Below are 24,850 nucleotides of genomic sequence, written 5' to 3' on the forward strand. Positions count from 1 at the left end.
ATATTAGGGGAATTTAAGTAGTCAATGACTCGAAATCCCTTTCACTTTGCAGGCCCCTCTTTATTTCCCATGGAGATGAGGTTTTCCATATGATGAGTTTGTCTGCTGATAATGGGTTTGGTTTTATTTCAGTTAGTGTTGTAGGTCCTGTAGAAATCAGTCTGCTGATTCCTATGCTTTCATGGCCACATCTTGGAAACCATTCAACTAAATGGTTTAAACAGCCTCTCCAGCATTTAATCTGTAGTTTTTATGTATTCCTGAACAGGCAGATACATGCAACATCCAGCAGGAGAGGCTGAGTTAGGAAATACTGTGAATGCCACATTTACATGTATGGTCCAGAGTGGGTTTTGGTCAGCAGAGGCAAAAAATTGGTAGCAATTAATCATACCCTTAGTTATTCACAAATCTAATTTTTCTGTTTTAGGTGTTTACGTACTTGTGCAGATATAACAGGATGTTTGTGATTTTATGACACCTGTTATTTGGCACATAAGAGCTTTTATCTATCATAATAACTTTAAATTCATAGAAATAACCTCTCTTACTTTGAGCTCTAAGTAATAATTTTTTTTTCTAATCTTTTTAACCTGAGGTTCAGAGTAAATGACTTTCCAAGGGCCACATTGAGTGGGTGGTTGAAATGCAGAGAGAGCAGAGGAGTCTAATTTCCCTCCCAGTGCTGTATTTCAGAATGAAATGGAAAAACAGGCAAAGCTCCACAGAAAAAAAAAATTTACTTTAGTACTTATTTTCATAGGTGATTGTTGCAATTTGTGTTCATGCAGCTGGATGGGTTCCTGTTTACTGGGACTGAGAAAGCAGAGGAAAACAGCTCAATTTTTCTTCTTTTTCCTGCAGGGTGAAAAGGTCAACTATGAGAAGTTCAGGGTTTGGCTATTGCACAACAAAGATGCTTTCACCTTCTCCCGTTGGCTGCTCTCTGGAGGTGTGTATGTGACACTCACTGATGACAGTGACACCCCCACCTTCTATCAAACCCTGGCTGGAGTCACACACTGTAAGTAAACAGTGTTTTATTATGCACATTTTAAAAACCTGTTTCAGAGTTCACACACAAAACTGTTGCCTTTCCATAGCTGCCCATTACATCTCACTACTCTGATGAGATGCAGTTTGGTTCAGTGAGATTAAGTTTCTTCTCTATGCTGATTTGTTCTCTGCTTTTCTTGCTGTGACCTGTAGAACATTGTGAAGTACAAGGACACCATGGGTCATTATTTTTAAGAGATAAAAATACTGAGAGTACAACACTTCTTATGGGAGGTTTGCTACCAAGCAAGCTGAAAAAAAAAAAATAAAAAGGAAAATATCTTCTCTTTGACAAATCTATTTGGGATGACCTGACATTAACACTGGTTTTGTATTTGGTCATACTTAGTGGATTGTAAAACTAACGAGACAGTTCTGAAAAGAATGCTCATTTCAAAAACAGGTATTGCCTTTTAATTTGCTTTCTGCAGTAAAATAAGTGGTGTTGCTGGCATGTGATATGTCAGGGAACCAACTGAAGAGAAGCCTCCTCAGGGTTTGCATCTAGGAATAATATCCAAAGAAAAAAGGCTTCCTTTTGTCTATACGAATATATAAGAAGGTGCAGCTGTTTTTTAAATTAAATGTGAAAGCAAAAGGCTAATAAATTATATTTAAAGGGGAAGTGTAATGCAAGCATGCATTACAGTAAGGCAACTAAAGGAGTTTGGTACCACTAGAAGGGTGTTTGCTTGTGTCAGTGATCTGAGCAATCTGGTTGAGGTTTGTACTCTGACAGATTTTCTTCTTGAGCACCTGAAAGTAATTGCAGTGAACGATGAATACTTGGGGCCTTGCTGTTTTGTTTCAGTTTAGTAATTGCAGCCTATCAGGTCAACCTAAAGAAGAAACAATTTATTACACAAGTGTTTTAACCCAGCTGAGTGTCTGGAACAGTAAGAGCTGTTCTGACAGTTCCTTTCCTCTGAGCACGCCCTCTCCTGGCTCAAGCTTCAGGCCCTGCTACCAAACTCACCTCCTCACAGTGTGCTTCCCATGAAACATCTTGTGTAAGACACCAGAGACATGAAAAATGGCAGTGATAAAAAGAGTGCAAGTTATGAACATTGATTTAGAAACTGACAGCCAACGTTTTATTGCAAAGCCTCAGTGACTCCATTTAAATTTGCTTAATGAGCCAAGCAATCAGGGAAACAAAGGAATTCTATTTTTTCATTTGTAAATAACATTTATTTTGGTATGCAGATGGCTTTAGTTGTTTTCCTCAATACATAATTAGAAAAGAAATTTGATAAGTTGCGTGAAGTTGCACACACTTGCTGCTTTTAATAAAATTTTGTTCCATTTCACTTAAATCATAAATATGAATAATTTCATTAGAAAGCTACCACAATAACTTAAGTTTCTCTTAGACCTTTGATCCAAAAAACCAGTGTCAGGGGCACCTAAGCACAGACCAACTAGCAGTAGTTTGGATTTTCTCAGTTTCGTAGTATGATGTTTTAATTATTTTTCTTTTAAATATGTTTTTTTTCTTTTAAAAAAACCACATCTTGAATAGCACACAATAGAGAAGCAGAACTAAATCCTATCAGAGACTACTAGTAAAACTAAAATTTTCTGTAGGGGATTGTTCCCCTAAATCATTTTACATCCTTAATAATTACAAGTTAAACAGCTCATCTTCTCTGGTGCTCAAGGTCCAAGTGCAGTAGTATAATAATACAGCACTGCTTGGCCACTGGAGGATGTAATTTGGTTGCCTAGCCTGGCTGGTTGGCTTCTTTTGGCTGGAAATATATTTCCTGCTGCAGTCTAGGTGGTTATTGCCTTTTTTTATGAGTGTTATTTTGTTGTGTCCCAGTGTCATGTGATGGGCTTATATACTCAGGTTTTCAATCCTTTTCCATGAGGAGAATCTTCCATCTCTCAGAGGGTTTACTGGTTCCAAACTGATAGGCCATGTAATTTGTACTTCTATCCAGTTCTTGTTCCACTAAATCCTTATTAAGTAGCATCCTGATTTTCCCTTGAATTGAAGAGGCTTTCTTCTGTCATCAGGAAAAATCATCCAAATGCTCCTGCTTTTTCTGACAGCTCTTAGATACTGAGATGCAGTAAGACAGTGTGTAATCAGTATAATAATTACATTTCAGAACATACAGTTATCTCTAATTTAACATAATAGATGAGAGAAGCTCTGGATATCCAGACAGCAGGGCTGAAATGGAAGAGTAAGTTTTTGAAACAGCATAAAATGAAAACCAAGTGTTGTGGAAGTAACAGCTTCTGGCAGAGCTGGGTTTATAAACCTGTAGGGCTTGATGGTCAGATGAGGTTGGGAGTCTGTGAAAGGGAAGTGAATTGAGATCTGCCCACATGAAGAGGCTGTCTGTGTGTGAAATACCTGCTCTGTGTCTTGCCCACTTGGGTTTGGGTTTGAAACACCTCTTAATGATGTATGGAAAGCCACTAGAAAAAAGTTCTGAAGCTATTTGTTTTATTAAAGGTGCCTTTAAAAGCAAATTTCAATCTGTGTTATTTTCTGAGTGTGTGGGGAGGGCCTTGTAGTGTTCAGTATCTCTTGGGGATGTGTTCCCATCCTCAGGCTCTGAGAATCTGTATTCTGCTGGACCAGTGCCTGGATAGTTGTGCCTGACACACAAGGATCTCAGCTCAAGTTTTAATATTCACTTCTCTGAGTGTCTGGCTTTCAATTAGGGAAATTAAAAAAAAAAAAAAAAAAAAAAAGAGAGAGAGAGAGAGAAGCTGGCAGTATTGCAGGAGAGGAGGCCAGTGAGGAAAAGCCTCAGTGTCACTTAATCTGCATCTTCCCACTTTGTTATCCTCTTAGTTCCCAGGCTATTTTATGTCTTGCAAAGCAGCTCTCTCTGCCCAGCTCCCAGAATCTTCTGTGGGGTGGTTTGAAAGCATCAAACAAGGCTGTTTTAGTCAGAACCAGTCAGAACCAGTGCCTGGGCTTGAGGCATTTGGTCTCTGGTTCTGGCTCAGCTGGTGCATGATGAAGAGTTCTCTCTGCCACTGGGTTTTGCCTGGAGGATATCATGGTAAACACTGAAACCAACCAAGTTGCAGTTAAAATGTTGGGAATATGGTATGCTTCTGCTGTTGTGAACCAGAGAGGATTGTACCAGTAGGTGGGTAAAAAATGAAAGCTTTAAAATATATTGAAATACTTAGTTAATTCTGGTCGTATAAAAATTGCAATAAATAGTGCTCGAAATGAAAATTGTGCTTAAAAATTAATTTCATAAGATGGAAAATTGTTCTTGGCTTGCTACCTGTGTAATAAGGAGCATTTCATGGAAGTGGCATTAAGCTGAAGGGTGCTTCTTTTTAGTGTTTATCACTGCTGTGCAACCTGACTGCCAGTTAGCAGCTGATTTTAAATTAACTCATTTTTAATAGATTTACAGTTTCTCAGATACGTATTTTTGCTGAAAATATTTACCTGTTCTTCCTTTACAATATGAATACTACACCTTAAGATCTACTTGACATTATCATTCTTCTGATCATCCTTAGCTTAATTCTTCTAGAACTGAGTTAAGAAACACCATAAATAATTATCAGAGATCAAAGTTTTAATACTTTTAATGGACAAGCAAGACATAAAATACCATGTGGTAGTAAACTGGTAGTATATGGTTAAATTTCACAGGTGCATGATATCTCCACATGACACTAAATAATTTTATCATGCATTTAATTGACAAAAATTAATATTGGCCAAGAAAGCCACTGTTTTGGACTATGTTGTGTATATATAAAATAACTGTAAGTTATATAAACTTGAGCTACACAATGAAAGGCCATTTAACAATTCCTGTTGTGATTTGAACAGGCACTAGGACAAATATTTTGTATTCTAAAAAGGTAAAATTCTTCCCCTGTATAAACTCTCTTTAGAATGTGGCATTTTTTTCATACACGTTAGCATGCTTGGATAATATGTGCCATCAACTTTTTTCATGCTTAATTTAAACTTCAATAACAAAAATGATTATATGTATAGATCAAAAATTGCAAGAGTCTTCTTTCAATTTACATTTATGGAGGAATAGATGGTGTGTTACTTATCCTGAGACTAAATAGTAGGATTTTATGCAAAAAACCATTCTGCAGAAATCAAATTATGTAACAGCTGGCTTCTCAACTCAGGGTTAAACTTTCACGTGTGATGTAATCCCATAAATCTTTCTGTATTTTTAGTAAGTGAAACTATTGCAGTGGGTTACAATTCATTGTTACTATGAATGAAAAATATTTTGTCACATTTTTAGGTGTTATGCAGCCTGAGGTGTCCCAGACTAATTAGTAGAGAGAATGTTATTTACTATTTTGTCAGGTTTATTTACTAAAATATTTGGCTCTTCTGTGGAAAGTTGATACACTGGCTCTTCCTTGGCTGTAGTATCAATGGAGTCCTCATGCTAATGCTTGTCAGCTCTTCTTTTGAAGATGTTTATTTAAAAATTCCCTTTTAAAGGACCGTGCAGTTTCAACCACCAGTGCCCTGAAATGCAGGCCAAATGCTTTCTGATAACTTTTATTTCCTGAGTTTCAAATAATAAAGCAATAAAGTTACCACTGCAGCAACGATCCATGAAATATAATTTAAAAACTAAAGTACAGCTGTCTGAACAAGCAGGTTTCTGCAGGTTTGCTCTTCAGGAAAGACAATGTGAGCTTCTTTTTGTGTTTCAGACATTCTTAGTGTTGCATCATTCCAGGAATGAAGTGTGCAGCTGGCATGGGTGTGATCTTCAGGCACAAAGGCAAATTAGAAGGAAACAGTGATTTACATGCTCATGCTCAGCAGAGATAGCATAATGCTTTTGTGTTTGCTAATGAGAACAATAATGTGTCTGAGCACTTCTGCTAAGTGACAGTACAAACGTGCCCTTTATGTGCACTTGTTTAGGTGGTACAATAATACCAGGATTGCCTTCATCTACTTAAGGTTCTGTCTCATAAAGTGGCTTTTATCTTTCACTTGCTGATACACTTTTGGTTTATTTCTGTTCTTGAAACTCCACAAATATGCTTTATTCTGTATTTCCTACAGGATATTGGTACTCTAGTCCTAATGTTATGTCCTGTGAGCTCTTTCTTACTGGTACTGTAGCACCTTGATATCTATAGAAGTAACAAGATGGAAAGTGCATTTTCTTGGGTAGATTTCCTCCCAGCCACTGATAGGCTGTTGTTAAACCATCTAAACATCCCTCATGGAACTCTTGACATCTGAGGCCATCCTAAGCACCTGTGGCTTTTCTAGATGTCAATGTTCCAATAAATAACAGCTCTTATTTCTCATTTTTGTTTTGTAGTAGAATAACTTTCCTTCTTCTGTTTAGATGATTGCTTCCTTGTGTATTGTGGACAGGCTTTTTAGTGAGAGGACAAGGGGTGATGGTTTTAAACCAAGGGAGAGTAGATTCAGACTAGATGTAAAGAAGAAATTTTTTGTTATGAGGGTGGTGAAACACTGGTCCAGGCTGCCCAGAAGAGTGGTAGATGCCTCATCCCTGGAAATACTCCAGGTCAGGTTGGACAGGACTCTGAGGAGGTGAAGATGACACAACCAAGAGCCAGGAGCTGGTAAACCAGCTCAGGAGATCTCTCTACCTAAGAAAGAGGGGAAAGGAGAAAGGAAATCAGTTTAGTTTTTCTTCTGGATCACTTCTCTTATCTCACCCACGACATAAATGCCCAAGAGTTGATAATGATGGATGTGAGGATGCTGCAGCAGTGCCCAGGGGAAGGTGAAACTTCCTCTGCCTGCTTAGGGTGACCCCAGAGCTGCAGCTCTGCTCTGGCTGCTCTGCTTGCAGTCTATTGTCTGTCTGGGGATTGTACTGCCAGAGGAGAAGGAGGAAATATTTTCACTGATGTGACTTTCATAGTTACTTTGTCTAAAAATATTTTACAGGAAGATGGAAACCCCCCCTCCACTCCTCCAACTCTACTTGAGATATTAATGTTTTGTTAAAATTTCTGCTGATGAGAGTTGAGGTATTGTGTAGGTGTCAATGCATTTTATGATGTGCCTGCTGGGGAGTTACAATTAGTTTATGCTTATTGTAGGTTACCTAAATTACTATTCTGATTAAATTACTGCTCCTAATGACAGAAGTAGGAAATCAATAAAATTTCAATTTGACATGTAACTTTTTTTTTGTGTCTCTTCTGTTCTTAAGCCTTACAGGATTATTATTGTTTCTGTAGACTAAACCAGGCCAAATAGCTCAAGTTAAACCTATTAGAAAGCTGGCATGGATTTAAAGACTCAGAACCATCTGGGAATGAGATCACACATAGTGGTTCTTAATATAGACAGCTTTGTCATTAAATATCTATTTGAGAACCAATTAATTTGCACTGACCTAAAGCAGTGCTGTGACACACTTGCATATGTAAAAAGGCTAAAACTATTGTTGAGCAGAAACTTAATATGTTTATACACATATATTTAATTTCAAGGATAAAACATAATGAGAGTGGCATTTTATATGATGTTTTGAAAGAAAACACAAGTTCTTCCTCTGGTTATTTTTATTCACTTTTGCCTAATATCTTGTTTCATGCATTGGTTTTGGGGTTTTTTCCCCCCTTCCTTGAATGAGATTGTAAATTCCTCCATATAAAATGTCTTCTAGGTTTGTATAATCATTTCCCTATGTTGACTGGGTGTCTAAGTGCAACTGTAATATATATAATAAAGTGAAACTATTCTTGGAAAAAATTAATGCTGAGGTACAGTGCTGAAATGTCACACTAAAATTTAGCATTATTTTACTGTAGAAGGAAGCTAAAAATTTCACATAGGAAGTTTCCAAGAACATGTACTAAATTATTTTTTTCCCCATAAATATTCTGGGATTTTTTAAAAATACCTCTTCATGTCCTTTTAGAGGATTTAAATACTGGGTAGTTTGAGAAAAAGAATATATTGCATTTATAATCTATCTGCTCAGTTCACTGTGAAGAAATATGTGAAACTGAAGAGCCTGGAGAAGCCTTTAGCAGTGGGAAAGTTTATTTCTGTATTTCTCACACTTGTGGCCATGTGTTACTGAAGCTGAACTCAGTGGTGAATGGGTAAGATGATTCTGCAGATGGAAAACAAACAGTTTATCTCTGTGACAAAATAATGCTGCATTTTTATTAGCTGCTGACGTTCTAGCATGGTCTAGATATTACCAAAAAAATTTTTTTTTTGATTATACAGTGGAAGAATCTGACATCATTGATCTGGAGAAACGCTACTGGCTGCTCAAAGCTCAATCAAGAACTGGACGTTTTGATTTAGAAACATTTGCCCCCTTAGTTTCACCTCCTATTCATCCATCTCTGAGTGAAGGTATGGAACTTTAATCAAACTTTAATCAGTACCTGATGCTTTGCTGACATACACACGTTATGGTTTTAAAAGTGGGCCTTTTTTACAATGTATTTTAAGTGTAAATAACAAATTAATTCCACTGAGTTCTAAGTGTTTGAAAATTAGAAAAGATGCCTGAGAAATCTCTCAGTTGGGAAATCTGGCATGATGAAGGGAGTGATGCTTCTGTGTGCTGCTTGCATATTGGTTGTCAGGAAATATGTCAGTATTTCTCTTTGTCTAATTTGCACTGCAGTTTAGAATTTTTCATTGAGGTCCTTAAGCTTCTGTGATTACAAAATACACAGCTGGCCCTGAATGAGATGAAACAGAAAACCATTTTTAAACTGACAACTGTGAGTTTTGTCTGCTAAATGGCAATTCAGCACCTAGGTCAGAAGCTGGATCATGCAGTCAATGAGAAAGTGAAGGAAGGTTCTGTTCAGGAGGCTTGGTCAGGAGATTTGGATGTTGCAATGCAGACCTATTAATAACCAAGCTGTTTTTTTCATACATGTTTTTCATAAATCAGTCAATACAAGGAAGGCATGAGAACAGGGCTACTCTTGAAAATTCTTGATTCTTAATTAATGAATTCACCTTTAAAATGGTCTTAATAGTGCTTAATTATCTTTATTACACTTAGTAAAAATCAGTTATAACCATAAGTGTTTGTAATTCTCCCTGCAATTGTTAACCAAGAACCCTTCATGTAAATGCTCAATGTGATGGCCAGCTGTTTCAGCCAGATGCTCTTGTGGTTTGCAGGTTTGTTTAATGCTTTTGATGAAAACAGAGACAATCACATAGATTTTAAAGAAATTTCCTGTGGGCTCTCAGCATGTTGCAGGGGACCCTTGGCAGAAAGACAGAAGTGTAAGTATGCAAAAAGTTAACTATTGATCCTAGAGAAGTTTTTCAGGTTGAGCAATGAAGTTTTGTTGTTTCCACCTTTCAAAAATTTTCTTCCACTGAACAAGTGTGTGTCTATGAAAGATGAGAAACTTTAGAACTTAAAAATAAAGGTATTTTGAATATTTTAAATACCAAGGTTCTCTTTGATAAAGGATAATTAAACCTAATTCTGTGTATTTTTGACTTATCTTGAGCTTCATATAAATTATCAATTGTTCGGGGAACAAAAGACTTTTCAGAAGTAGTTTGCAGTGTTCTGCATTCTGATGCTGAGTGTGGGTCTCAATATAGAAAGTGCAAACACTTATCTATTCATTATGTAATATAAACTGAATTTCCTATTTGACTGATTTTTGTTAAAAGCATGTTCTGGCTTGTTTACTGTCCAGTTTCAGCTGGTTCCCTGTAAAGTACTTGTGTTTTGAAATACCTTTGTTCCATACTTTTTTGAAATACCTTTGTTCCATATTTTTTTCCAAAACCAGATTGCTGCAACTTAAAAGCTATCATTCACTGGAAATTTTTGGATGCACATATGTTCCCTGCTATGTCACATCAGAAAACACAGCACAGAATTGCAGGAATCTTGATTTCAGTTTATTAAACACAGCTGCTCCATTTCCTCACTACCACACATGCATCCTGCCTCATCAAAACTGTCAGCACTAAATCATGTTCTTGTGATTCTGCAAGGGAGAAAAAAAAAAAAGAAAAAAGAAAGTTGTTGAGTAGTTCTCACATAAAGAAGTAATTTCCTTTTTTCTCAGTTTGCTTCAAGGTTTTTGACATTGACCGGGATGGTGTTTTGTCTCGCACTGAACTCAAAGAGATGGTGGTTGCACTTTTAGAGGTCTGGAAAGATAACCGTACTGATAAATTACCTGTAAGTTTCATAGCTGGCTTGTTTTTTTATTCATTTGCTTCTGTTTATTAAAAATCATCCTTCAAAAGCAGGAATGTGATTGTTGTTTCAGTGAAATGTAGTCCTTGAACTCCCTTCGGTGAGTACTGACACCTGGATGTAACTTACCTTGCAAAACTTGGACCTGTCATTAACCCAAGCTGAATGATTTGAGTCTAATAGCTGCTGTTTCATAAGAAAAAAAACCCTTGGGTACAAAAGTTCAACTGTCTGGAAGCACTCAGTTGTGAATCATCAATATTTCTTTGTTATATTTCTCTTCTGAACACCTGCAGCTCTGGAGGGTGCTGTGAGAATTAACTGGTTTCTAATCCTTTTGTTTGCTTAGGAATTGGACATGGATTTATCTGAAATTGTAGAAAACATTTTGCATATGCATGATAACACAAAGGTAGGAATTTGTTGGTTCTTTCCTTGTCATTTTTATACCTCAGTATCTTTAGTTTATTCGTAAGGAAGAAAGTAAAATCTTGTGCTTTCTTTAAAGCAGAGATTTGTCAATAAAATTATCTTTTCCAAGAGATGTCAGTTTAGCACTAAAATTTTCCACATTGCTCTGTGAGAGCCAAAGCATGTTTGAATTGTATCAGCCATTTTTATGTATGAATATAAACCAAAAATACATAATCAGATTAAAATAATTTTAAGCATGTACTGCTTGACAAGGTTTTGCTGTGCATAATTAATACCAATTTTAAATTTGATGCTTTATTTTTCCTGGAGAAACTGCTGTTTCGTGTTAAAAGTCATCCTATGAAAAAAGGGGTAGTGCATTAGTTCTATGTTGTATTTTATGTTTTTTAAAGACACATTATCCTCCTATACTGGAACAGAACTGTATTAATTCAATAGCAACTTAGGCATTATCATTACCAAACTACTTTGCAATAATATTATGTACAACCAGTGGCTATGTGGATTGATAATTTTTTAGAGCTAAGTATCTGTAAAACTATGGAGGCCTCTGTCATGACACACAGTAAAAAATCATACTAGCCTATACTTCACTAATGAGGAAGGGTTAAAGCTATAAATAATTATGAAAAACTATAAAGAATGTCTAGAAATGCTTAATTACTTGTTTGAATGGTTATCTTGCCTGCTTTTACTCTGACAAAGTGCTGGGCAAATATTTTATTATAGTTCTTTCATTGCCAAAGCAGTAGAAAATATGGCTTCAGTGAGTATTTCTTTTCATCCTGTGAGGTTTTGGGCTTTTTTTTTAAAGGGTAGTTTATAAGCAAGGATTTAGCAGTTGTCTTTCAACAGAAAGTTTAAAGGAGTGGTTAAATAGAACTAAAGTTAATGGTTTGATGATTTTTCCTTCCCTTTTCTCTTCCCTTGAACTAAGCTTGGACACCTCACTCTGGAAGACTATCAGATATGGAGTGTGAAGAGTGCACTTGCCAATGAATTTTTAAATCTGCTCTTTCAGGTGTGTTTAGAGGAAATTTAAACTTGAAAATTGTGGTAATTAACTCGAGCTTTTTGTGTGGCCATGAAGTGCAGCATCAGTGTTTGTGCCATCATGGTTTCAGCTTTGTCTTTTGCAGTGAGTTGTGTTTTTGCAGTTGTGCATTACTCTGACAAAATGATTCTCTGTTTAATTTATTCTCTTCAGTGTATGAAGATACCTAAAGCATAGTATCTTATAGTCAACATGGTTTATAAAATGAAAAGAAATTTCAAGTGTATCAGCAGTTCCATTTTCCATAAGGCCAGGTTCTTCAGCAGTTATTCTTTTATGCAGTCTTTGAATAAACATTGAATAAATTTGTCTTAATAATGATTACATATCACAGTTGTCACACATTGCTCATTGGAGGTCTCATTTACAGTTTGCTTTTTTTTTTTTTCTCCTGGCAGAGTTGCCACACTTTCATTTTAGATTTTTATTTTTGTTTCCTTTGATGACTTTCCCAAATGAGGCACCCTCATCTCATGCTGCAGGCTCAACATTGTGCTCACACAGGGCAATCTGCCATTGATTTTCTCTGAGCTCATATTTGAACTGTCATGAGCTTGTGTGTCTCATCTGCAGACAGAAGAGCTAAGTAGTCTTAAATGGAGAACCTTGGAAAACTTGTTAACAAATTGGTTTGTTTGCAGATGGGTTAGGTTATATGAGGGATCACATACTAGCAGAGTGCTACATGAGTTTAAAAAGAAACAGCAGAACCAGCTGAGCTGTGTGCTGGAAAAATCTGTTGTTCCCCAGCAGCTGAGGGCCTTTGTTTTAGTCAGAATGTGAAATGGCCTCTCACACTGTAATATACATTTAAATAAGATATGTCACCAGTCATTAGAAATGTCCAGCTGAGATGCAAATTGATAGTCTCCAAAGAGACATAAGGAAAAGGGTATAAATCATGGTATGAGGAGCAACCAATAGCTTGTGCTTCAGGTATGAAAAGAATGAAAATTCATTTTCTCTTCACCTTAATTAGTCTTGAGGCATCTGACATTCTTGGCATTTTTTCTTAATAGTTGGAACAGGTTCTGAATCACATACTTATTTTTTTAGTGGATTGTTCAATTTATGGTAATCTTGCCCCACAGTTAAGAACAATTTATTTAAGTCTGGTTAGAGCTGTTTTCTTTCTTTTACCTAATGCTTGTTTCATAGTGGTGCACTTCTTATTAAGATTTACTTTTTTGTTTTTTTACAGGTGTGTCATATAGTTTTAGGGCTACGACCTGCCACTCCAGAAGAGGAAGGACAGATTATTAGGTGTGTGTTTTTCTCAGAATCTTAATTGGGTGTCAGAATCACCTTTTAGTATTTTCAAAAGAAGGACTGGAATTTCCTTCTTTCAACTGCTCCTTCATGTTGTTCATCCTTTATGTGCAGAGGCTGGTTAGAAAGGGAAAGCAGGTATGGCCTTCAGCCAGGACACAACTGGTTCCTTATTGCAATGCCATGGTGGCACCAGTGGAAAGAATATGTCAAATATGTAAGTATAATATTATTTTAACTTTTTTAAACTTCCTAACTTTACTTCACAGTTTTGTTATTGGACAAGATCTTTAGGCATCTGATAAGTAGGGAACAACATAAAACACAGAGGCCAATATTTAGATAGGGGAAATAATTCTGTTATTTCACAATTTTTGTATTTAAGCTGTTAAGCTCGTTGTGGTGTGCAGAAGTTGGTCACACAGCTGTGCATGTTGGTGACTGATTTGACTGATAGTGTTTTTGATATTCTCTTTATAATTAACTTTTCTACTTGCCTACTAATTTTAGGATGCAAACCCTGTTGTGATAGAGCCTTCATCTGTCTTGAGTGGAGGTAAGAATTCACTGGTAGCTGCTGCAGCCAATACTTCAGAACAGGGAGAAGACAAAATGGGAGGTCTTAATCACTTGAGTGCAACAGAAGAAAAGTTTTCAGATAATATTTCTACTGCATCAGAAGCCTCAGAGACCACTAGCAGCAGTAAGCATAACATCTTATTTCCTTGGAGGTTTAATGTAGAACAGGTTGTGAGGAAACTTGATACTGCATGGCTTCCTCCAGGCAAAAAGATACCACAGTTTAGATTGCAGAAGTGGCCTATGTGTGAATGGCAGTGAATTGCTAGGATTTTTTTCTAGTCTGTGGAGGCTAGGCAGGAGGCAGTCTTTTTAAAATAGCACAATTTTTTATGCTATGATGAGGCTTCAGAATTGTTTGCAAGAAGATTTTATTGTCCATTATTTATTCACTGAATGCACTGTTAATTCTCTTTCTTCATATGAAGTTGTTTCTAGCTCATATGTAGTTGTACTATGTCTTGCAGTGGGTTGACCTCAGGTACTACAAAGAGGAAAGAAGCAGAAAAAAAATTAGGAAAAATGAACTTAGTTTTACAGGGTGCATGATTTAGGTGAGGTTGTGCAGATTCTAGGAGCCATCCTTGTGAAAGAAGAAGAGATTTTAATGGTGATTTTCAGTCAGTTCTTGTGAGAATTTGGGATTGTGCTTGTTTCTTTACAAGAGAGCTGAATGTTGCATCTGAATATACATAGAGGACAGGAAATTCTCCAGCAGCCCTTTTTAAAAACAAAACAGAAAAAGATACAACAGTTAACTGACTTACCTTATGGACTCATGAACTGAAACAGATATTTTTTTTTCCTGTATCCTGTTACAGATACTCTTTACCCTGGCACACCAGGGACTGATGTATGTTTTGCTAGGCAGCATAATTCTTCAGACAATAATAACCAGTGTTTCCTTGGAACAAATGGGAATATCTTGCTCCAGCTTAATCCTCAGAAACCAGGAGCTATTGATAACCAACCTCTAGTAACACAAGAACCAGTGAAGGTAAATGCATCTGAGTCATGTGAACATAGGAAAAGTTTCTTATAGCTTCTTTTATCACAGCTTTGTGTGTGTTTTTGTTTCAGCTTGTGGCTTAATTCTCCTTAATTCTTCTTAATTCTTAATTAACACTGCTTTGTTGTGTAACAAAATTTCTGTTTTTTACGCTTCTTATTTTCAGAGGAAAAAGTTATGAGGATACTGATACTTCTGAGGATACTGAGTGTTCTGTGAGAAGGCAAACATTCAAACTGCTCTTAAAAATGAAAAAGGCATTTATGAAAACACAACTTTAAGCATTAAATATAAAATATTTTAATAATTAAGCCGGTGTTTTCAATCTAAACCTAAGGGTTTATTGCCGTTGCATAAAACCAGAACTGCTTTGTTTAACTAGACAGTAAAACAAAACTCAGTTTTTCCAGTACTCATGGAATCCAGATATAAAATGCAGAGCAGCACCATCAGAGATGGGCATGGACTGGATTTCTCTGTGCAGTTTCTGAGTCGTTGGAGTAGGTGACACAAGAGAGAAACACACTGTGAATTTTACCCTAGGCACCCTTGTAGGGAATCTGTGTAGTGAAACTTGAGCTCTAATTACTGTTACATTTGAATACCATCTTTCCCTGGTATTTAAATACCACTGAAGAGCAGTTGCTAATTGCTACTTAGAAGTTTTTTAATAATTAAAAAGTGTTCTGTGTTCTTGAACTGAAATCATTGTAACTCTATGCTAGTTTTTCAACAAAGTCCCTTTTTGTTTAAAGGCTGCATCATTAACCATGGAGGGGGGGAGATTAAAACGATCTCCACAATTGATTGAAGGAAAGGACTATGTCATGGTACCAGAACCAGTTTGGAGAGCACTTTACCACTGGTATGGAGCAAATCTGTCCTTGCCCAGGCCGGTAAGTTGTGAATACAGACTTTATTTGCCATAATCACCAAGGCAGCAGCTTGGAAAATGCATTTCTTCTCTCTTATGATTTCATCGAGTGGGTGGAAGGTGTGTTATCACAATTAGATTTTTTTTTTTTTCTTTGTTACAGTTAAAGAAAGAGATGCAGTTAATTATATAGCAATAGACATTGTTGAATCATACAATTTACCCACAATTTATTGAGCTATCTCTCTGCTCTTCTGTATAATATTGCAAGATGATTAACAGGTCATAACAATTTGGAACTAAAGCTGGCATGCCCTGAATTGTTAATGCTGAATTTACAAAAAAGTAGACTGTTGTTAGAGGTAAGAAAAATTGAAGTACTTTGATCTGTTCATTGGAAACTTTCTTCAGTTTCTGTTGAGTATATTTATTCCACATAGTGGTTGTTTTTTTCTGTCAGGTAGTCTCTTGCAGGAGCTGCACTTCAAAAAAGGTTGTAAGGGGATTTTTTTGATGATAGCAGTAAGGGGGTTGGTATCACTAATGGGAGAGAATTAGCTGTATATGATTTTTGAGGATTTGGTCTCTTAGCTGTAGTACTGGCAGTTATTTTACAGTGCAAAATCACTGGCTTCTGTTAGCCTCCTCCCACACCTTCTCCATGGAAACAAACACCTTCCATGATCCAGAAAAGGCCACATCTCTTTCTACAGCAACTAATGTGCTAGAGATTTTTGCAGTAGGGTCATTAGAAAAGACACATGTATTCAGAATGTGAGACTTTCAGTTTGGGTATCCTGTCTGCAAAGAAATATAAATAAGATGGATATAAATGGTAGCTTTTCAGTCCATAATTCAGGAATATTTTGACACCTAGTTATCAGAACACTTAAATTCTTGATAGCCATTTGTTTACTTGCAGCCATGTATTACTTGCAGCACTACAGTCCCAGTCTCCCACCCCACAGCAGGGACTGTTGTGCTGTTTCTTTCAAGAAAATGACATCACTACCAGGAGTTGGAAAAATGTGCTTTACGTGGTGTTGTACATAAAACTGGGCTCCACCAAAACAGGTGTTTGCTTTTGACAATCTAATAAGCTTAGAAATCAGTAAATTATTATTCCTGTGGATATTTGCTGAAGACCTCATAAATCTGGAGGATTTCTCATCTCTTAATAACCAGTTTGAGGTGGTTTTTCACCATCTCCTTTAATCATTACTTCCTCTTGGGGTTCCCTCCAGGTTGGGACCAGCGGTCTCTGAAATTTCCTTTCCGTCTCTTTCCTAGGTGATCAAGAACAGCAAAACAAATGTGCCTGAGCTGGAGTTATTTCCTCGTTACCTTCTCTTCCTGAGACAGCAGCCTGCCACCAGAACTCAGCAGTCCAACATCTGGGTGAATATGGGTATGATGAGCCTGAGAATGTTTCCTCAGCATTTACCTAGAGGTAACTTAAGAATGCAGCAAGAACCCAAGCGTGCAGTTTCGGAGCGAGCCAGCCCCCAGCTGTAGGAGCTTGCTGCCACTGTGCTTGCACACCAGCTAATCAACTGCAAGGCACAAATCAGCATTTGGTAAAGATTTCAAGGCTTTCCTCCTCTCCTCTCTTGAAAGGAAGAGGCATTTTCAGTGAAGTCAGTTAAGTCGCGTAATTACTGCAAGTAGCTGGGTGAGATGGAAGTGAGAAATGAGCACTGCATAGACTGCTAAGAAGGGTGGGTCTGATTAGTCCTGTTGGTAGTTAATTTTGTAGCCATAGGATGATGCATCTGTGCATTTGGGTATGTGTGTACCCAGTAGGAGAGTGGTACAATAAATTAAAACATCATTCAGCCAACTGCTGCTGAGTTACTTGAGCAGCTCGGCTTTAATGCCCCAAATTACTTAATGCTCTCCAGAAAGTGATTGAATTAATGGAATATGAAAGTTTTTATTTGCAGTTCCTAAGGACAATTGAATAGGAAATATAAACATGCAACTAAACTGTAAGTGCCATCATTGTGGTGGTAATGCTCACCAAAAGACTGTACAAGTAATGGACTGTAAGAATAACCTTTAGATTGCAGCTTCACATTTCAGCTCAGAAGTGTTGCAGGGTTTGGTTGCAGTGCCCAGGCTACATCCACAGCTCCATGCTTGCCTTGCACAAAGGTTGAAGGAATTCCTGATGCTGATCCTGCATTGGGATGCACACACAGGCAAGGGAAACACAGATACACACCTGCACCCACAGCCAAGTATGGTCAGAACTGGGTTCACCTGACTCCTGAAACCAAAATCCTTACTAGTGTTAGTGTGTGTTAAAAAATCTCATGCAGATGCTCAGTTTTTCACTGCTTTGGTAGAATCTCAAACTTACCACACAGATAGTGGCTGCCTGCTTGATCAAGTTCCTCTAAAGAAACTGCCTGCTGCCCAAATTCATTTTCCCTACTTGACCTAATAAAATTGGAACTGCTTTGTTCAGATGTCCTGAAACGCCCAAATTCAAATAAAATCTTCTGATGTGCCAAATTTGATCTTGATTTGAAATTCTTTTGCTCTGCACTAATTTATTTGTCCAATCAGTTATTAATCTTTATGAGTTTTTGAATATGCTTTCTTGCTGTAATCTTACAACTAATCCTCTGATTCCTAATCCCAGAAAATGCTTTATTGTTATCTTTAAAAAAAAAAAAGAAAAAAAAAAAGAGTACTTGGCTTGGTATACTGAAGCAAAACTGATGCTTTGCTGACTTATGAGTTGATCATAATATATAATTTTACTCTCTTGTCAAATTGCATGTAATATTGCATCTTTTAATTTTGGTCCTATTTATTTTGTTTTGATCTTTTGACACTGAAATTAGAATAATGTCACTTCTCTGGTTACTTGGGTAATGCAGTTGCCCAGCTGGGCTTGGCTGTATAATAAAAGCTTTCCATGGATATTTTACAGAACTGTCTCTGTGAGGAGCAGGGAACTTTGGAAGTTTAAACAAAAGAAGCCTTAAAAAAATAAGGCATGCAAAGTTTGTCTGATCTCTTGAGCAAATGTTTTATTTAAGGATGAGATCAAACTATAGGAAGGAGCAACAGTCTCAACTGATGGAATGAATTTGTTTTATACATGAGATTCTTGAGACATTCTGGTGAAAGTTGTGTGTGTTTTCAGAGAATATGTTTTGAGGAATTTAGTTCTTAAGAATGCTGGTATTGTGAAACTGCCAGGCTGATTTCATCTTCACAGATCAGCATTCATCTCCATAGAGGAGCTAAAGCAAAGTCATGCTACTTCCAAAAATAATCAGGCTGATTTTTTTTCCCTTGTTTTGTTCTTAGTATTCTCTTAAAAAGAAAACTCCCATGGAATTTTAAAGTCCCTTATTTTGAAAATTAGCACTGTCTCTGGTACTCAGTCTTTAAGATTAAAAAACCAGAGTAATCCAGTCCTTTAAAACTCCTTTTAAATTATTTCTTACGAAAACCTTAAGGGAGCAGTTTTATACTAGGTATTTGATAAGGGATGTAAATTTATCTGCTTTGTGATGCAAGTGTGCTGTCCCAAAGGGTTAATAACAACTGCTTTTCCATCCAACTCATTATTTTATCCATAAACAAAACGAGTAGAACTGCACACTTCTTTTTCACAAGAAGTACTTAGAGCCTCTGCTGTGTGTAGGGTGTTATTGATCTGATTGCAACTGGCCTGTGGGTACATACGTGATCTCCTGACCTTTTCTTGTGAATTCAGGGAATGTACCTTCACCAAATGCTCCTTTAAAGAGGGTGTTGGCTTACACTGGCTGCTTCAGTCGGATGCAGACAATTAAAGAGATCCATGAGTATCTCTCCCAGAGGCTCCGGATAAAAGAAGAAGATATGCGCCTCTGGCTGTACAACAGTGAGGTAATGTCAGACCTGTGCTCCTTTCCTCATCTGGCAGATATTCTGAATCTTAAGCTTTTCTAGAAACTATTGAATACCCATGCACAGGAAAAACAGCAAAAAGTAGTTGGCCTATTAACTGCCTGGCTGGAAAACTCTTGCCTCTTGTTCTCTGGAGTTTCTTGTGCGCTCACTCCAAGCAGCGAAATTTAATTTTTGGTGTTAATGACTCTGAAGGTATTTTATTTTATTTTATTTTATTTTATTTTATTTTATTTTATTTTATTTTATTTTATTTTATTTTATTTTATTTTATTTTATTTTATTTTATTTTTAAATTTTATTTTATTTTTAAATTTTATTTTATTTTTAAATTTTATTTTATCTTTTTTATTTTATTTTATCTTTTTTATTTTATTTTATCTTTTTTATTTTATTTTATCTTTTTTATTTTATTTTATCTTTTTTATTTTATTTTATCTTTTTTATTTTATTTTATCTTTTTTATTTTATTTTATCTTTTTTATTTTATTTTATCTTTTTTATTTTATTTTATCTTTTTTATTTTATTTTATCTTTTTTATTTTATTTTATCTTTTTTATTTTATTTTATCTTTTTTATTTTATCTTTTATTTATATCAGTAGTCTCACTGATAAACATGTAATTATCCTGGGATGTGTTTTAGAAGTGTCAGTAGGCCTATTAAAAGGCTTGATACGAAGTTTCACAGAAACTGTTTTGTTTGACAGAAATGGTTTTAAATGGAAACAAAAATGTTTTTTCCTTGATGCACTTGAGGCTGGAGGCTTCTGTTGGTACAGAAGGATCTTTTTCCAATGTGTCTGTAAGCAAATGACAATGAACATGCAGAATGTGTTCCCCCAAATCACTAAGTGCATGTAATTCTCTCAGTCTAAAGAAGCACCACATCACATTAAAGCATTGAATAAATGATTCTGGAGAGAAGTCTTTAATTAACATAGATAGGAAACCAGTGTATGCATTTTTGTGAAGAAATTGTTAGTCCTGCTTTAATTTCATTGCTTCAAGAATAAAATATCTTCAGAGGTTTTAAAATCTAGAAGTAATAACCATGAAGTGTTTTTTTCTCCTGCAGAACTATCTTACTTTGCTGGATGATGAAGATCACAGGCTGGAGTATCTTAAAATCCAAGATGAGCAGCACTTAGTAATAGAAGGTATAAAAAGGGTCTACAATTGGTTTACACACTAAAACCAAACAGTTTATATCAGTGTGTATCTTTATATATTTGATTAATAGATTCTACGTAGTACCCACTTTTGGAATTGCCCAAACTACACAAATACAGGGCTGCTGCCCAAAGATTTTCTTTTTTAGAAATGTTTTCAGAATGCAGAGTGTGTGTAAATAGAAATCTGTATATATGTATGTATTGAAAGAGATACAGGAAGAATATACCTTCCCCTACAGCTATAACTAACTAAAATACCAGCTTTAACAAAAGCAGTGTGAGGCATATGAGGCCTTCTCATTACCTGATTTGCTTTCACTAATTTTACAAGAGTTGAGGTCATGATTTTTGCTGGAACACATTCTTACAGAGCAAAAGGTGAAGAAAGCTGCGTGCTTCAGTCCAGGGCAGGTTAATTTCTAAGTTTTTTCATTACAAGCTGCTTTCATTTTCATGTCTGGAGAGAACCTGACATGTTTGGGTGTGAGTGGCTCTCCTTGTAGTGGAAAGACAGCAGAAACAATTTGAACCTTTCTTGTTTCCATTTTGTGTCCCTTGTGTCTCATCCTTCTGCAATGCACTCACTACTGCACCAGGCAGCCCTATCAGTCACAAGTACATTAATCCCTTGTTAGAGGCATCAGAGTGCACAACTCCACTGAGTTTTCAACTAGTTTGACCCTTTTTGGCTTCTTTTTTGATAATAGAAACAAAAGTGCACATATTTAATCCACTCTACTGTTGTCCTTACATCACAGAGCCTGGATAGAAATCTGGGGACTGCGTTGTTTGCGTCCAAGTTTCACTCATCTTAGTTTGATATTACACCTCAGGTTGGTGTGCTAGATGGGCTCATCCTTTTTCTTCTTGGCTCAGCTCATATTGAATCAATTTAAAATTGGCAGAGTGGCTGATGCAGTTCATTGTGCATCTGCATTTATCACTAGACACAAGAGAAGAAATGGGAATTTCTGTGGAGAGAGGGACTGCACCTTGCTGTGTCAGGTGAAATAGAACCCAGTTTGTCTTGAAACAGATGTAATTTATCCCCATTTTGAAATACACTTGAACCTTTTGTTGGTTCATAACAATAACAACAAAAAAAAAGTAGTTAACACTCATGAAGTGTTCGAATCTGGGGGATCCTTATTAAGTATTAAAACAAGGACTGAAAAATTTGTCATCCGCCAGGAAAGAAATCTCAAGGCTGCTTTCTAAAGATGTTGCTGGTGTGGTTGGAATGATGCCAGTATTAGAATAATTTCCAGTAATGATTGGAAACATTGAAATGAAAATTAGCAAAAATAACGACAAAAAACCCACAAATTTCTGATATAAAATATTGGAATAGTTCAATTAAACCTTTTTAGACGTATAAACTTTCTGGAGTAAGTAACAAAAACATTTAAAAAATCCTTATCCCATTTCTCTTTCTAGTTCGAAACAAAGACATGAGCTGGCCAGAAGAGATGTCTTTTATAGCAAACAGCAGTAAAATAGACAGACATAAAGGTAAGTGTTCCAGCACAGTAATCAAATTATGAGGAGAAGAAAAATCCAAGAATCTGTATTATGTTGAAACGATAGAAGTACTCTTAACATCAAAGAGATCTTTCGTGCCTGTGCTGCTTTGCTTGTTCTTTCTATTAACATAGATGCTGGAAATGTGAAGGGCTTGGATTTATAGATAAATAATTTGTAGATGTTCAGTTGCAGCAGTAGCAAATATTTTAATTCTATGTTTATTTTTTTGGATTTTTTTTTTTAAGATGAGGAATAGCAAATATTTTCATAAATTAATCCAGAAATATAAGTACTGTGATTATTCACCTGAACATAGTTTGGATGGATTTTACTGGTGTCTTTGGTGTGTCAGATTCAACAAAATACCACAGTTTTCTGTTGACTTAAGGAGAGTTAATTAGAGCAGATATTTTGAACAGGCAGGTCCTCTGTGCAAGCTGCAATCTTGTAATTGGGAGCAGCTTAAATAAAATTGGTTACTGTGAAAAGGTCGTGTTGGTAACTATTGATACAGTGTTCTGAATTTTTTTACATCTGCACAGCTGGTATAATTATGATTTCTTTTTCTCAGTTCCTACAGAAAAGGGTGCTACTGGATTAAGCAATCTGGGTAACACATGCTTCATGAACTCCAGCATCCAGTGTGTCAGTAACACACAGCCTCTGACACGGTATTTCATCTCAGGAAGACATCTTTATGAACTTAACAGGTAATTTTCTTCTTTGAGACCACTGGCATTTCAGATGCTGTAACACTTCTTGAAAATCAAGTTTCAGCTTTCAGAAATGAATAGTATGAATAAGTCCTTCTAAGTTAAGTGTTATCAGCATATATCAGCTACACAGCAGAGACTAGATTAAATGCTTGAAATAATAAACTCTTCTGTTTCTTAGAGAGTTAAGAGTTCAGCAAGAAAGCTTTGCATTTCATTGCTTATCTTTATGCTTGAACTTTCTTTAAATTTCAGTGTGATTTTAATTACTTAATGATTTCTAGGACAAATCCAATAGGAATGAAAGGACACATGGCCAAGTGCTATGGGGATTTGGTTCAGGAGTTGTGGAGTGGAACTCAGAAGAACATAGCACCATTAAAACTTAGGGTAAGTCTGTGGTAGGTGTTACTTAAAGGTAGAAAGCAGTCATTTCTTTGGATAGCAGAAATCTTGGAATGCACTTCTTTCTTATGTTACCTCTATCATAATGGGACTGGAATCAATATCTCCTCCAGAGAAAGGGAAGGAAACCTGAGCAAATATTTTATATGTTAGGAGCTGGCTGTGAAGCCAATGACTGTATCCTGGGCAGTCAGACATTATATTGCTCTGAACTGCTGACAGAATTTGTTTTCTTGCTCTAAGGGCTGTAAGGGGAGGTGTTCAGGAAGGGGCTGTGCAGGGGCAGGATGCACATCTGGAGGAGGCCAGGGTACATCAGGCCTGGTGCATGATCTTAAATAAATGCATGTTTTTGTTTTTTAACAGTGGACAATAGCAAAGTATGCTCCAAGATTTAATGGCTTTCAACAGCAAGACTCACAGGAGCTTCTGGCTTTTCTTTTGGATGGGCTTCATGAGGATTTGAACAGAGTTCATGATAAGCCATATGTTGAATTGAAGGACAGTGATGGTCGTCCAGACTGGGAAGTAGCAGCAGAGGTATGGGTTAAATTGTTTGGGCTTGGGGTTTGCTTTATTGTTGGGTTGTATTTGGGTTTTTTTCTTATAGTACTAAGCTGCTCAGTTGTTCATGAATCTCTCTGTGGCAATATTCTTTCAGGACTCTGCTGTCTTTTCCAATTTTAAATCTGTGATTTAAGGAGTCAGCTTCACCTTGGAAGTGAAAATGAGTTCTAAGTATTAGAGTAAAGGTATAAAGATGGTACTTCACAGCAATTTTGAACAACTCAGAATTATGGAGTATCAGAATTTTTCAAGATACTTGATCCTTTCAGAAGTGCTTCAAATGATTCTAAATACTTTCTATTTATTAGAAATCAGTCAACAATAAATGTGGAAGTAATTTGGCTTTCATAGGCCAGTGAAACTTTGGAGGTCTTCCAGCATATCCTCCTTCCTATCCTGTAGTTCAAGCAAGATAGTCTTCAGTTTCTAACTTGGTATTGTATTTTTGTACTTCATTTTAGGCCTGGGAAAACCATCTGAGAAGAAACAGATCCATTGTTGTAGATTTATTTCATGGGCAGCTGAAGTCACAAGTAAAATGTAAAACTTGTGGACATATAAGTGTTAGATTTGATCCTTTTAATTTTTTATCCTTGCCTTTGCCAATGGATAGCTACATGCACCTAGAAATTACAGGTGAGTAGTAGTGTTTAACATTTTAGTGTGAGTACAAGAATTTTAATTGGAATACAAAGAAACTAAGATAAAAACTTTAAAAACAGAGCATGGATTTTCTGCCTTGACTAAAGGACTTACTGCAGAAACACGTGAACTCAAGATTTTGAGATATTTCCTTCTCTTCACTGAAAACTTGTGTTGTGGAGTTGTCCTAGATCTGCCTAGAACAAAAAAAGAATGGCTGGGGGGTGTACAAACAAAACAAACATGATAGGTTATGAACTAAACTATGAAGAACCCATGCATTGTTGGAAAAGTGGCAAAAGGAAAGATGATAAAAAAATGAATCAAATTTTGAAACCATTTTCTACTGCGTCTGCACCAAGGGGGTTTCTGACATTTGTCTCCAGACCTGGAAAATGGGCTGATAAGGAAAAAATAATATCTTAAAGTGGGAAAAAAATGCTTCAGAAGAA

The 24,850-nt window shown here is 36.3% G+C and overlaps 1 protein-coding gene across 6 annotated transcripts in view; it reads left to right on the plus strand.

Annotated features, from left to right (window-relative positions):
- Positions 1–24,850, plus strand: part of USP32 (ubiquitin specific peptidase 32) — a 54,813-nt gene that overhangs the window by 20,165 nt on the left and 9,798 nt on the right. For 2 of the 6 annotated variants that reach the window (XM_071765673.1, XM_071765675.1), the window contains exons 5-23: positions 865–1,024; positions 8,273–8,404; positions 9,194–9,301; positions 10,108–10,223; positions 10,591–10,653; positions 11,614–11,697; positions 12,932–12,993; positions 13,114–13,216; positions 13,510–13,702; positions 14,400–14,575; positions 15,343–15,483; positions 16,752–16,911; positions 19,198–19,352; positions 20,451–20,532; positions 21,985–22,059; positions 22,643–22,781; positions 23,069–23,174; positions 23,556–23,729; positions 24,218–24,392. In XM_071765673.1, the coding sequence (XP_071621774.1) occupies positions 865–1,024; positions 8,273–8,404; positions 9,194–9,301; positions 10,108–10,223; positions 10,591–10,653; positions 11,614–11,697; positions 12,932–12,993; positions 13,114–13,216; positions 13,510–13,702; positions 14,400–14,575; positions 15,343–15,483; positions 16,752–16,911; positions 19,198–19,352; positions 20,451–20,532; positions 21,985–22,059; positions 22,643–22,781; positions 23,069–23,174; positions 23,556–23,729; positions 24,218–24,392 (2,404 nt within the window). Of the gene's footprint in view, positions 1–864; positions 1,025–4,055; positions 4,176–8,272; positions 8,405–9,193; positions 9,302–10,107; positions 10,224–10,590; positions 10,654–11,613; positions 11,698–12,931; positions 12,994–13,113; positions 13,217–13,509; positions 13,703–14,399; positions 14,576–15,342; positions 15,484–16,751; positions 16,912–19,197; positions 19,353–20,450; positions 20,533–21,984; positions 22,060–22,642; positions 22,782–23,068; positions 23,175–23,555; positions 23,730–24,217; positions 24,393–24,850 lie in introns of those variants that run through there. The other 4 variants (XM_071765674.1, XM_071765676.1, XM_071765677.1 and 1 more) reach the window with 4 other exon arrangements.

The sequence above is a fragment of the Heliangelus exortis genome, chromosome 21, assembly GCF_036169615.1.
Source record: "Heliangelus exortis chromosome 21, bHelExo1.hap1, whole genome shotgun sequence".
In the NCBI taxonomy this organism is placed as follows: Eukaryota; Metazoa; Chordata; class Aves; order Apodiformes; family Trochilidae; genus Heliangelus; species Heliangelus exortis.